This window comes from Gekko japonicus, unplaced genomic scaffold, assembly GCF_001447785.1.
Source record: "Gekko japonicus isolate JY-2015 unplaced genomic scaffold, Gekko_japonicus_V1.1 scaffold4093, whole genome shotgun sequence".
NCBI lineage: Eukaryota > Metazoa > Chordata > Lepidosauria > Squamata > Gekkonidae > Gekko > Gekko japonicus.
Window position 1 is genome coordinate 20,425 of NW_015164323.1, and position 15,072 is coordinate 35,496.

Sequence of the window (15,072 nt, forward strand, 5' to 3'; positions counted from 1 at the left end):
ACTCAACTCCAAATCATTAATGAACAAGTTAAAGCACTGGACCTAGTACCGAGCTTTGCGGTACCCCACTGCTTGCCACCTTCCACTGTGAAAACTGCTCATTTATACTCACTCTGTTGCCTGTTAATTAACCAGTTTTTAATCCACAAGGGGGCTTGTCCTCTTATCTCATGACTGCTGAGTTTACTTAGGAGCCTTTGATGAGGAACTTTATCAAAAACTTTTTGGAAGCCTAGGTAAACAATATCTACCGGGACACCCTTGTTCACATGTTTGTTCACCCCCCTCAATGAACTCTAAAAGGTTAGTGAGACCAGAGCTTCCCTTATAGAATCCATGTTGATTCTTCTTCAATGGCTTTTGTTCATCAATGTGCCTACTAATTCTCTCTTTAATAACCAATGCCACTAACTTACTGGGTAGTAGTTTCTTCCTCACAATCCCCTCATTTGAGAGAAAGCTACCTATTTACATAAATGCTAAACTTAATAGTATTGTGATCACTGTTCTGAACTGGAGCTATCACTTTTACATCTCTCACCAGGTCTTGATCATTATTTAGGACCAAGTCCAAGATGGCCTCCCCCCAGTATGTTCTGTGACCATCTGCTCCATAGCACAGTCATTCAGAATATCCAGAAACCCAATCTCTTTCTTGTGACTTAAACACATATTGACCCAATCAATGTGTGCGTAGTTAAAAATCACCTTTTATGACAGTTATTTTATCTAGCTGCTTTCCTTAATTCTTTTGCTATTTTTAAATCATCCTCTAACCTTTGATCTGGTGATTGATAAAACTCCCAGAGTTAAGCTTTCTTTTGGCCACATTACTTCCACCATAGTGTTTCTATAAGTAAATCAATTTCTCTTATTCTCAATTTTACTCGAGTATATACCCTCATCTCAGACATACAGAGCCACTCTTCCGTCAGTATAATTCCAATATAATTTATATCCAGGAATCACTGTATCCCACTGATTATCCTCATCCCACTGAGTTTTTAAAATGCTCACAATGTCTATGTTCTCCTCTGACACTAAGCATTTCAGCTCCCCCATTTTACCTTGGACACTTCTAGTATTTGTATATAAACACCTATAATTTCCCTTGACAAGTTAGGCCTGCAACCTTCCTCCTGTGACCTCTAGACCTTGTCAGGCAGTCAACATTGATTGTCACCATCTCAGTGGCCAGTCCTAATCCATTTTCCTCTAGAACAGTAACATCTCTTCCTTCATCTCTTAAGAGTTGAGCCATCCTGAACCAGAGACATTTCATCTCCTGTTAGCTTTCCTCCAAGATTTAGTTTAAAAACTGCTATGCTACCTTTTTGATTTTAAGTGCTTAGCAGCCTGGTTCCTTCTCAGGACCAGTGGATGCCATTAAAAAAAAATACAGGTCCTGCTTGTTCCGAAAAGCATCCCTGCTTGTTCCAAAAAGCATCCCAAACTTAAACCCTTCCTCCCTACACCATTGTCTCATCCACCCATTGAGACTTCATCCACACATTGAGACTCCTGATTTGTGCCTGTCTAGCTGGCCTTGCGTGTGGAACAGGCAGCACTTCTGAGAAGGCTACCTTGAAGGTCCTCACCTTGAGTCTCCTGCTTAGCAGTCTAAATTTTTCCTCTAAGACAACACAGCAACTACATTTCCCCACACCATTGGTGCCAACATGTACCACAACCACTGGCCCCTCCCCAGCACTGTCTACCAGCCTATGTAGACAGTGTGTAATGTCCACTACCTTTGCAACAGGTAGGCAAGTCACCATGCCATCAGTACGCAGGTTCGCAACCCATCTATCTACATACCCAAGGATCGAATCACCAACTACCAAGAGCCCCTCTCCCTCCCTCCTTGCCCAGGGATGGTTCCTTGGTGCAAAAGGATACCTGTACACCAACAGTAGAAGGGGTCCCTTCTGAGGGAACGACAGAAGGGGTCCCCCTTTCTTCAGCATGGTGCCCTGTTTTCCTCTGGACCCTCATGCTTCCTGACTGCAGGGTGTGTGTGCAATTCTCAGTGTGGGATACATCTAAGTCCCTGAGAGTCTTATCTGTGTGCCTGGCTGTTTCTGCTTCTCCAGGTCAGCCACCTTGGCCTCGAGGGTGCGAACTTGTTCCATGAGAAGCAGGAGCTCCTTGCGCTGAGCAAACACCCATGACTTCTGTCCAGCTGACTATACATGTGCAATACACTGGATAGCCCCCAACCCCCTGCTGGCATTCTACCTTCACAATTGTGTTTTTAAATCCCCTTTTTAATAAATCTCCTGTTTATATAGATTTGCTTGTGGAAAGTGTGCTTATCCTTTTTTAGGAACGTGGAGGGACTAGTGCCCTGGCTTCCTCATCCTACTGCTGAACTCACACATCGGCTAAACTCACCTATTTAGTCCCCTGTTCCAGATACTTCTTCAATGACGCGGAACCTGCTACCTCGCAGAGCTGAGGCTGCTCATAGGATCCCTAAATAAATAGCATGGGCCAAAACTCCACACACACCCCCACTGGAGTCCATCAGACTGATAGGGAGCTAACCAATAAAGGAGGATGAGTGAGCCAGCCTCCGGTTGATTAATAATAGGCAATGCTGAAAGGGAGCTGCTCAGACAAGAGCTCCTCTCCTTTCCAGGTTGCCTTTTACATGAAATACTAATTTAATTTCAAATGTTAATTTAGCCCTTCTAGGCTTGGATTAAAGGATTAAATCAAATTTAGTCTGCCCATTAAATCAATCTAAACTTACTTTTCAATAAAACCTGCAAGACACAGGACTGAGATTCAGAAATTAGTGTGAACGAAGTGTGGGCCCGTGATACCCCCAGGAGAATTGCCTCCCCCCACACCTATGCACCAGGCCCAGCATGACCCAGGGGCTTTGCCACTGCCACCATCGGGCCTTGCAGGGCTCCCGGATTGCGCCACCACCGCCAATGGATCCAGCATGGCTCCTGGTGGTGCCACTGGGCTCAGCACAGCTCCTCAGCTCCAATGACGACCGGCGATGTTAAGTGTGTTACTTTCTTTCTGGGGGATTTAAACCTCCCTGTGTAGTTTTTTTTTTAACATTTCAGATTTTTCCGCAACCTGCAGAGTCTTTCAAGTTTGCCAAAAAATCTGTTTAGTGACTGTGTGGCCACAATCTGTACATTAAGGTATCCACAGATGACGTCCACAGGATCCTAACAGTATATAGATATGAAATAGGTGAGTGGTGCACAGGTTGCTAATAGCATATAGATACAAAATAGGCAAGTGGTGAATAGTTCTATTTTACACACCTGTGAATCTGAGATTCATCCCACATGGCACCTCAGGGTTGTGTTGTGTTTATTTATTCATTTACTTCATCTATTGTCTGCCTTTAACTCCAATGGAAACTCAAAGCAACTTACATTGTCCTCCTTCCCTCCTTATGAGGTAGGTTAGGCTGAGACTGTGCCACTCAGAAGCTTCCATGGCAAAGTGTGGATTCAAACCAGGGACTCCCAGACCCTAGACTGACACTCTAACCATGACACCATACTGGGTCATTACGTATTATAGAACTGTTACATACAACCCACATGTTTTGTATGAGATATGTGAATACATGCTTCAGTATGCTTCATTAATGCCACAAGATTACATAGTTGATCATTAATAGCGATTTTTTAGCATGTCATCAGAAGTAACAACTGCAGTACTTCAGGGATACAGAAGATGTGTCTTCCAAACATCTGGTGCAGATGGAACCCCCTCCCCCAAAAGACTTACTTCCATCAATGTCTCCCTCAGATTTAAATGTTTTTCTATAAGCTGACCATGCTCTTTTAGAAAGGTACAGAGAAACAAGCTGAGATTCTGAATGAAGTTCTGTTCATCATCTTTCCCATTTGAGTATGCAAGGCCGTCCGAAGATGTTTCCGTGGTCATGTGGCCAGCATGAATAAACGCCAAGGTACACAGAACATGAATCCATGTTAATTACTGCATTATTTTATCATTGTTTTGCATATTTGCTATTATGAACCACAACCTCAAAAATACAATTCAATACTAAAATATGTTCCATGTTTCTTCTTTCTGGAGATCTAGTTCGAATACTACTGAAAATGCTTATCTATACACAGGACGAAAGCTGTTTATTCACGTGTGGTATGGGCAAACTGAAGAATAAGCAGAACTTAAGGCAATTCAAATGAGAAAAAAAATCCTCCTGTCAAACACCAGTTTTACAACTAATCCATGTAAACATAGCAGAAGGAAAACAATGCTCACCCTCCCCAACAGTAAAATTGTTCATATAATGCCAAATATATTTCAGGCAGCGGCTTCAGGGCAAGTTTTACTTTACCACGGTTTGCTTTTCTTTGGATTGCAGAAAAACAATAGTTCCACTGAAATAAATGGGACTTAAACGCAAGTCTAAGTCTTGCCAATTTTTGCAGAACTTAGCTTACTATACATAGTATGCATGCTTAAATGACTGACATGCAGTAAACTTACACATGAGGAGTGAATACCAAAGATCACAAAACTGCACTCTAAATGACAAGCTACTGCCTGAATCGGAACATGTTAAATCCAGTAAAACGCAGAATTATAAAATTCTGTATCAGGCAAGTTTAACATATGAACCAAACAAAAACCTCCAAAGGAAGTTTAGAAAACTTATTGAGGGCCAAAAGTTAAAAACATCAATAAGTATAGACAAGAGAGTGTTTATTTCAAAGCATATAAAAACCTTGTAGGGGCCCAAATAAAGCCTCATAACATGTTCAAAGTGACAAATGTACAAAAAAGGACAGTGTATGACCTGACATGTTTCGGCTCACAAGAGCCTTCTCCCGAGGTCAAATAGTACAAAGTACAAAACACACCAAGCAACAAAGTCCCTGTAACACATGTAAGGCAATAAACAATTAATAATATAGGACCAAATATGGAATGTTTTTATTTGGGGCTTGGTTGGTTTAGGTCCCCCCACCCCCTTTGGGTGAAGTTTAACATATGGTCTGACCTGTTCCCTGTTCACCTCATCCCAGAACCAACGGTCTTATTCTGACAACAGAACCCTGCAATTAGCCTATCCACTGCCACCTGCTGATACTGTCTTTCTGCTAAGTGTTAGTGCAGACTACAGAAAGACTTATTAACCAGAAGTGCTGACCCTGCATACATAGAAATTTATTGAAGGGGACCAGACTCCATCTTTTTTGCACAGATTGGAAACTGGCATTTCTGAAATGCACCTACTGCCTTAAAGAGAAAATTCTAATCTACTCTAATGCAGTTACTGAGAGAAACAAAGTTATAGAAGTGAACAGCCTGCTCACTCAATGGGATACAACAAAAAATTAGAAGTGACTGAAACTGAATAGCAATTTAACACATGAACAGGATGATTTTGTATTGCACCAGTTCAGTTACCTGTTTCAATTGCATCATGGTCAAGGTAAAGAGTGTGACAAACTGTTCCTCGTACTGGCTTACACTGACACCAGCAATTTCTGTGAGGCACTTCAAAGAGACATTTCGGAACATGGGGACATTTAAGAACTGTAAAAAAATGTATAAAAAGGTTAGCTGCAATGAAATCCCCTTGTTAGCTGCAGAAGGTCTTCAATTTAGAGCAAATACTTACTTTGTATATTAGTGTGCTGATCAGCTTGGTCTCAAAAATGTAACCAAGTGGAATCCAGTTAAGGAATCGTAGCAAAGTTTCCAAAGTCGCATGAACAAGGGGAGCATTTTGTGAATTTTCCTGTTAATAAAGCCACATATAAGCAAACCTGTATTTTATATGTCAAAGACTTCACAAAAGTTTTCATGCATCATACTTACCATCACAAACTGACACAACTGAAATATCTGTGAGAATTCATTGCACATGCTGAAAGAAACAAGAAGAGAAATTCAGTCTCTATGTTTAGTCATACTCTGACATTGTTCTATAGGTTCACAGCAGTCAAGACCACCCCCATCTAGTTCAAAAACCAGAAGCTCATGTTCTTTCACAAACCGAACTTTCAAATGGTTCGATTTCTTTACCACCAAGTTAACATACAAACTATTTAGAGTATATAAACCAAACAACAGTGGCCGTTGACATAAAAGTACATGCAACAGAAGACCACCAATTCAAATTCGAAGGCAACATATAGCGTAAACAATTACTTGCCTGTCTTTCAAATGTTTGGCTTTCACTTGCGTTATCTGTCCACTGGAAAAGTCAAAAACCTCTTCGCTTAGCAGTTTTAAGATTACCATGTTGTTCTGGCAAAGGCTCTCACTTGTCCTGCTGGCTCCCACTATATCACTGATGAATGTTGGCCAATGTTTTGGCCACTCCTGTTTTAGTATCTGAAAAGGAAAACATCCCATGTGATAAAAGCACCTCTCTCTTTCCACTCAACTTCTGCTACGGCAGTATTTTAAGGCTACAACTGAACCTTACCTGAACAAGAATCATATTCAGTTTCCCAATATATACTTTCTCTTTCTGGAGGAAGGAGAAAAAAATATGTGTTAGTTAAGTCTTCACCTAATTAGAAAGGAACCCACAAGTCTTCCCTGAAGTCTCACTCACTTCCACACATGATGGGTCCGATGAAGTCTTGATAATTAAGCCAACAACATACTTTTTGATACCTACAAGACATTAGATAACTTATTACATATAAATCTACACATGCAAAAACACACACATTACTATATCTTGTTTTCTTAAGAATAAAGTTAAGCTATACTACTGTACCATCTACATATTAGGAGCACAAGGACTGGCTCAATCAGCTAAAGTATGTGGTAAACAAATTAAAATGGAATTGACTGGGTTAAATCAAAAGCAGATGTAGGGCATTTTATTTAATTTATACCTCTTCCTCCTCACCCAACCCAGAGCAGCTTACACCAGTTGCCTCTCCTCCATTTTTATCCTTAGGTTAGGTGACTGGTCCAAGGCCACCCAGCAAGCTTTCACAGCAGTGGGGAGATATGAACGTGGGTCTCCCAAATCCTAGCCCCACACTAACTGCTACACCACAATGGCTTTTTGTACTGATCAATACAAGTACACATAGCACGTTAAAGAAAATTCCAGGTGCAGATCATTCTGGGGCTGTGCCAGGTATTTGAGTATTTTCCATCCAAGTGGAACGAGGGAGAAGAGTGGAAAGCATAGGTTTGAAGTTCACTCTAATTTCATACTCATATGAACTTTTTCTACCAACGGGCCACTGAGCTAAAAGGTCACTTTTCTATATAAAGGAACACCCAAACGTCAAGATTTTGTTCTATGTCCTTGCATAAGTACAGCATACTGAACTGAAATCCCTCATTTTCAAAATTGCCCACCACAGCTCTGAACAGAATACTGCAGAGTAAAAGGCAAACAAACTGCATGATCAAAGGGTTTGTTTATTTAAAATACACATCTCCTGCTTTTCATATAAAAATGGCCAAATGCCCATTACCTTACAGAAAGTAGTAAAGCTATTTAGATGTATCATGGACTAATATGCACTAATAAAGAAATATCTACAATCAAAGTTGAAACTTAATTCTACTGTTCTTAAAATAGTGCATCCTGATCTTCCCATTGAGTACTTAAATGCTGCTTTCACCATACAGGCAATATCACTTGGGAAGAAGTCCTACAAACTCAAGGTAATACAGCTGTGCAAATAAGCCATTAAAAGCACACATAAAGCATGTTTTGCCAGACACATAACTTCTAGTTTACAACTATGAAAACCTCATTACTGCAGTGAAGGATGAGGCTGTTGCTGCTCAAGATGTCCCTCAAACAAAATAATGATTGTAGGACAGTGTCTCAGATTCCTGCACATCAAGTGTAGGCATAAAATGCTCAGGGTAGAGACTGAACCATGCTTGTATTATTCACCTCCCTTGACGCATGCTAACTGCCCTTTTCAACTTTTTTAATTGAACCATTAAACTCTCGAGGTTTCCTTCTTAGGACCCTCTACACCCCTGATGAGACTTTTTACATCATACTTCCCATCAGACTAAATTCTCCATCACTTACTTCCTCCAATTAAATGTTTCCTTTATCACTCTCTATGAACCTAAGCCTTTCACCATATTTTAGCACACATGTATTTTTATTGTGTATTCTCCATTCTTCCCTGACCAGTATGCTCAGGATACGCACGCATTTTCCTACTGTCCAATATTCACTATCAGCTCCCACAACAAAGTTGCTTCTGCCAGCCCTTCAGATCTCACATCTCTTCACTTTTTTAAGCTTTTGATTCCCCATTTATACTAAACTAAGCATAGGCTTAGTTTCATGAACTTGTACCGCAGTTTAAATATATTTTTCCACTTGCAGCTTATAAAAGAAGAGTTGGTTTTTATACCCCACTTTTCTCTACTCCAAGGAGTTTCAAAATAGCTTACAATTGCTTTCCCTTCCTCTCCCCACAACAGTCACCTTGTGAAGCAGATGGGGCTGGGAGACTTCTGAGAGAACTGCGGCCAAGGTCACCCAGCAGGTTTCATGTGGAAGAGTCTGGAATCAAACCCAGTTCTCCAGATTAGACTCCGCTGTTGTTATCCACTACACCAGTCTCCCACCTACTGATAACTGGCCATACCTAGCTACATCAATGGGCCGGATTCTCCCTACAGCAAGCATGACTATTGATTTTATATGTTTTAATGTGTTTAAATTTTATTGTATTTATTGATCTGCTCTGACCCACCCTGAGCCTGTTTACGGGATGGGCGGGATATAAATGCGAAAAATAAAGTAAACTAGAATCAAGTTTCCCATCATCCAAATAAGCACATACAAAGCTAGACCCTTGTTCACTTGTTGGGCTAGGGGGTTATAAGTCATGCATTCAACCCCCTAGCTCAACAAGTGCATAAGGGTCTAGCTTTGTATAGTCACCACTGTTCTTTCAAGCAGACAGAGATAGGCACTCACTTTATGTCTTGTTTTGATACTGTCATCCTAGCCATAAGCAAAAACTTTTCCTGAATTAATATGAATTCACCCATTTATTAAAGCTCTTATACAAAGCACGCACTGTCACTGCTATACTTTTCTATATTGGTAGCAATTAAAGTACCATGACTTCCCTGAAACTACCTTGGGGATTGTAGGTTGGAGACCCCAGCTTCAATCCCTGGCATATCCTGCCAGCAATGGTTTTAGTTTTATCCTCCCTTCTTGAAATAACAGGTCATAGAGGAGAAATTACCCCTCCTTTAGTTGAAGAACTTAATGGTAGGTGCCCATCTTGGTGTGTTATGTCTGTCTGGAGAAAGGAGATCAGTATATCAGGACTATATTTTTTCCTTCCATTTCTCTAAGAGAGGCTTGGCTCCAGATGTTACAAATACCAATAAGAAGACATTCAAATGATCTGCTTCTGCTGCAACACCTTAAGGAAGAACTGTGAAGCAGAACTATATACACACATGTACACACCAATTCAGATTTTATAACTTCTCGGCAAAAAAAGAAGGATCTATACATTGGTTAAGAATTAGAATATTAAAGATTTCACTCGAGCCATATAATTTTGCTCAGGTCTTAGAATATACATAGAGGGCTTGAACTAAATATAATATACACTGCTTGGTATGCGTAACTAGTTTCTACTGACCTGTTACTGCGGTTTGACAATTCATGAACACACTTAACAAATCATTATGTGCCATGTTCTAAATATATTAAATGTTTAATTTTATAGTTGCATTGTACCCATCTGGGTAGCATAAAGAGTTTATTTCATAAGCGTGTCTTGATTATGTCAAGCAATGGGTACGCATTTCTGTTTAAGAGGTATCTAAAATTCAATGAGGAACCAGAAAAAAATAAATAAAGTAGATAAAATGTTGGTAACCATGCTGGCTTGTTAGAAAAAATGCCAATATTTTAAATAGGCTCAACAAAAAAATTAAGTGACCGAGGGTAGCTTTAGAGTGTCCTAATTAGGTGTAGTACAATTGCGCTTGTGTCCCACCCTTTTAGGGGCTTCCTAGGGTTTGAGGGGATTCATTTGCAGTTTGAGCTCTCCTCCTTTTACTCTTCTTCCAACTCTAAATTGAACCAATGGAACAATACACCTCTCGTTGCAACAGCTGAGTTGCATCTAATGCATATATTAAAATTGTTTGAGGATTGTTAATACTTAGAGCTGCTGGGTTCTGTAATATGCTTATGGCCCTTTCCTGAGATTCTTTGCTGACAAAATCTCAGATTCATTCAGACTTGGATATCCATTCAAAGGAAATTCCTGAATTGTGTCAGAATAATTTGCTTGTCAATTTTACATTGATCATTTTGATCTTGTTCCTTTGACTGAAGTGGGCAGGTTTTCTGGGGTTGTGAAAGCCACCATCTGTACATTTGACTACCCATCCCCACCTGGTTGTTTAAGGACAGCCAAAAGAACTTAAGACTATTATACTTTGAAAAACGTCTCCCCTGAGAAAGATTTATTTTGGCATTCTTAGACCAGTGTCAAAACTGCTGTTTTTAAATAAGGACATCCACTGGGGTGAGGGAGAGGAATTTCCAGTGCTCCTTGACCATTAGGGGGATAGATGGTGCTGTTGAGCAGCAGATGAGAAGTAGATGGATGACCTTCTGTGGAGCAGGCTGGGCATGTACTGGGGATGTCTCCCCCACCAGAAACAGGACACAGCAGATCTTCAACACAGACATGCCAATGAATGAACTGGGTGAGACAATAACTCTTCTCTAACAATGGAAAATAAATTCATAGCACACCCCTGGCAAACTATCAGCTCTGTTCACAGGCAATCTGCAGATGTCCGTGGGGAGGGGACAGGAGCTAGGCAAGAGGACTGAAACTCTGTCCCTAACACCAGTGTTCCCTCTAAGCTGAGTTAGTGTGAGCTAGCTTACAGTTTTTCAGCCTCTGGCTCACACATTTTTGTCTTGGCTCAGGAAGGATGGCTCCAGAGCAAATTAATTTATGCAGGAGCCAGATCGCTCACTCACAACTTTAAAGCCAGTAGCTCACAAAGTAGAAGTTTTGCTCACAAGACTCCACAGCTTAGAGAGGGAACACTGCCTACCACTTGAAACTGTTCTCAATCAGTATACCACTACTTTTCCTAATTTCCTCAAATGGTGTCTGTATACTTTAGCCCTATTTTTGCAGCCTTCAGGGCTGAAAATTTAGAAGTAAAATCCTCAGGAGGAATTCTCTGTTGAGTACAAATCTGTTTATAAGAATATGAGAGCTGGGAACAATGATGAGGGTCTAGCCTATCTGCAAATTCAAATCCATACCACATTAGATAAACTCAGTCACCAATTAGATTTATTATACATAAGGCTTTACATGTATTAAGTACAAGCAAGTTTGGTTTACAGTGCCTTCTCCATTAAAAACCCCAGTCCGGTCCGACTCAAGCACAGGACCTTCGTCTTCACCGGGTTTAATTTCAGCCTGCTCAGTCTGAGCCACCCAGCCACTTAATGCGTAAATTTAACATTTTAACAATTGTTGCTTAAGACCTTCAGCTCCTAAAAGAATACCACTTAAAATGAATCTTATTTCTCTTTCTGCTACAATCTGATCCAAAAAACTAGAACACTGCATTGTGATAGGTATGTCACCAAAAAGGCTACTTATTTAACAAATCTCTGCAAAACCATTTTAATCTAGGGAACACCATCAAACTTAATTTAAAAGCTACGTAAGTTAAATAGAACTATAACTTTTATGGGCCTAGATTCCCAAACTCTTGATTTTTTTCAAAGCTACACGTGATTCATCATTGCACAGAGGTAATTCTCACCACGAACTTTGAAAGGATTCAAACAGCAACATTTGTCCAATTACATATTTCCCCCCCATGCCTGGCATTGAACCAGCAAAACAAGATGACAGAAGATGCTATAGTAAGGCTGGAACAGAGCCTTGCCTGGCACAAGTTTCCTAGATAGCATGACAAAAATACTGAGGATCAATGTTCCCTCTAAGCTAGCTAGCTCACAGTTTTTTAGCCTCTGGCTCACACATTTTTGACTTAGCTCAGGAAGGATGGCTGCAGATGAAACTAATTTATGCAGTAGCCAAATCACTCACTCACAACTTTAATGCCAGTAGCTCACAAAGTAGAATTTTTGCTCACATGACCCCACAGCTTAAAGGGAGCATTGCTGAGGATACAGAAAAGGAAATAATTCAAGTCTACTTTAACAGTGTCTTGCATTTAAACATAGACATTTAAGGGACCTCAGAAACCAAATGCTGTGTTATTAACATTGCCAAGATAGAAAGGACTGCTTCACACACAGACTTGTTGCTGGAGCAAAGGCTGGGTGCATAAGGAGTCCCCCACACACACTCTTTTGGCCTGGCATAAAATGTTAAACTGAACAGGTTTGATTTAATATATTTAAAGTCCCAAACTCTGCAGTGTAGAAAGCATCTGCCCAGGGCCAAGTGTCCCAGCACATGATATGCCCAGTGTTCTACAGAGCTACTCTGTTAGCAGTCAAACCCTCCTCCTGCAGAGGGTGCAGTCTGTGCTTAGATACATGTCCTTCTGAAATATCACCCCAAAATAATATGTGCAGGGCACTGCCTGACCTAGAAATGAAACTGACAACCTGGACACACAAAATGGTTGCTGCCAAGCAAGAGCTTGGGAACATATTTTTGGAAGGTGAACCCTACCTAGCAGCTGACCCACTAACAACTTCTCCCTGGCCTAAAGATTACCAAAACAAGGGATCTCCAGAAACACTCTGCTGAAAAATGGCACTCAATCTGGCACACTGAAAACAGGTTGGAAAGTAACAAATCTCACATCTTCACTGATAAATTCAGAGAGATAAGATCATGGGTCTCCCAATAAAACATGTAACCTCACCTTGATTTAATCCAGTCCTCACTTCCTTCTGACTAGTTTACCTCAATTTATCAACAAATAACAAAACCGCATTTCCTGTCCTGTAATAAAAGGGTGCAACAGGGAGAGCCATCAAGGACTCCCCCAGATCTTTGTTTATTTTGGGGGTACTTACTCAGCACAGCCCCAGGAAACAATTTTCCTACAAATATAGCACACTGATCCATAGCTGTGTGTGTGTTCTCAGGGCTAAACAACACCACCACCACCCCAATTCTGAAGGCTCTTTTCTCTGTGAAACACTGGCCATTTTATCTGTTGCCTCCCAGACTTCTGCAAGACTGGTGAATATTACCCTTCCCCCAAAAAACCTTTCCCTCTTTCTTCCTTGACTTCCTCTTAGCTAGCTGGCGTGTTTTCAGTGTATTCTGTGGGTTGGTTTTTTTTGACATTTTATTATTTTTTAATAAAACACCTTGACATTTGAACATCTGGCTAGTTTACTGTGAGAGTTCTCTAAAGGAAAGATCCTGGTATACATAGGTAGATTCCCAGTTTCCCTCTCTTGCTGTGGCTCCAAGTAAGCTAATTTCCCGAATTAATTAGGAGACTGTCAATTTGGGTAACAACCCATTGTCATAAGGCTTCTAATCATCACTTGCTCCTCATCTCTACCACTTCCCACTGTCTTTATGCTGGTCCCAACCTAATCCTAGACCTACTTCATAAAATTCCACCCCACCCCTCACATAAACACCAAGTCAATGCAGACAGAGCCATCAGCTTCCACCACTGCATGGAATTTGGACTTGTATATCTTCACCATTTAATGGTAAGGAGTCATTGAAACGTCATGTTCAAACATTATAAAGGAGTAAGTCATACTAGGATGAGCATACAGTAAATGCCAGTCAGTAGTGCAACCCAAATCATTTCCCCCAGCTGCCTGGAACTCCATCTCTAGTCCTCAGGTCACTATTCACTTCTCCCTCCATATCCCCCAAAGCTACTTATTCTGCAAACTGTTTAATGGGTTGCTGCAACTTTAACGTCTTCCACTCTAACAATCAAGGTCTTAACTCTTCCATCCAACTCTTTTATTCTTCACCCCTTATCTGTTTTATTGTGTTATTACTTAAATCCTTCTTCCAATATTATTTCAATATTAACAATAAATCCAAGCCAAAACAGTAGTAACATACCTCAACACTGAAGACTGCTCAATTCCCTATCACGTTCTTGTCATCTGCTACCCAGTACCCTCACTGCAGTCCTTGCTGCAAATACTCAAGTGAAAGGGGTTAACTAACATCAACTGCATACATGTCCCAAACCCCCGTCCCAAACACTTTTAAGTTATCTTGCAAACTATGCTTTCCAAATTCATGTGCAGTAATACACCAAGAAAATTTTCAGGACCCCACCCACTCCACTCCAGTTGTAGCCTCGCTCACATTGACATATGTCTTTGTAAGAGGCTGATGCTTCTAAATGTTTCACTGAAGCTGAAGCTGTGCCTGCTACACTGTAGCACATGTACCATTCACCGAACAGAGAGGCTTTGCCTCCACCAAGTGGCCACACTTGCACAGCCAACTAGCACATTGGTACTAATCAGATTCTGCTGTCATTTCAAATCAACTAGCTATAACAGATAACCCGGATATTTGATCCTTAATATGGTTGGCACTTTTTATTATGCTGTAAAACCTTCACTGGCTAGTAGTGTCCACTCAACTTAGTTCAGCCATTACTAGTATCAGCATTAGATGGCACTGACTCACGCATACATTCTGAATTGTTCAAGCCTTACCAGTCTTTCATTCATCTCTGTGATCACCTGTCAGAAAAATTCATCTTGTCTACAATCACCTTTGCTGAACTCGACACAGCAATAATGAAAGTTCAGGTAGGAAACAGCTACCTAGCACTAACTTCGCCCCAAGTGTCATTAGAACTTCAGCTCTAAGTTATTCTCTTATATCAGTGGTGGGCAAACTCATTAGTCAAGAGAGCCAAATATCAACAGTACAACGATTGTAATTTATTTTGAGAGCCAAATTTTTTAAACTTTAACTATATAGGTAGGTACATTGTTATTAACTTAATTAGGGTACTCCTAAACTGGCCTTTGCTAAAAATGTCCTCAATCTGATTGAGGTACGTTCGCTGAGGTCGACCCCTTCCAACTCTCCCATCCACACTCGTCTT

The 15,072-nt window shown here is 40.7% G+C and overlaps 1 protein-coding gene across 1 annotated transcript in view; it reads right to left on the minus strand.

Moving 5' to 3' along the window:
• XPO1 (exportin 1) overlaps positions 1-15,072 on the minus strand; it is a 49,149-nt gene that overhangs the window by 13,635 nt on the left and 20,442 nt on the right. Inside the window, exons 5-11 of the mRNA XM_015408841.1 lie at positions 6,581-6,642; positions 6,449-6,493; positions 6,173-6,354; positions 5,836-5,884; positions 5,636-5,755; positions 5,395-5,550; positions 3,766-3,900 (exon numbers count right to left, since the gene is read on the minus strand). Coding sequence (XP_015264327.1) covers positions 3,766-3,900; positions 5,395-5,550; positions 5,636-5,755; positions 5,836-5,884; positions 6,173-6,354; positions 6,449-6,493; positions 6,581-6,642 — 749 coding nt within the window. The remainder of the gene's footprint in view (positions 1-3,765; positions 3,901-5,394; positions 5,551-5,635; positions 5,756-5,835; positions 5,885-6,172; positions 6,355-6,448; positions 6,494-6,580; positions 6,643-15,072) is intronic.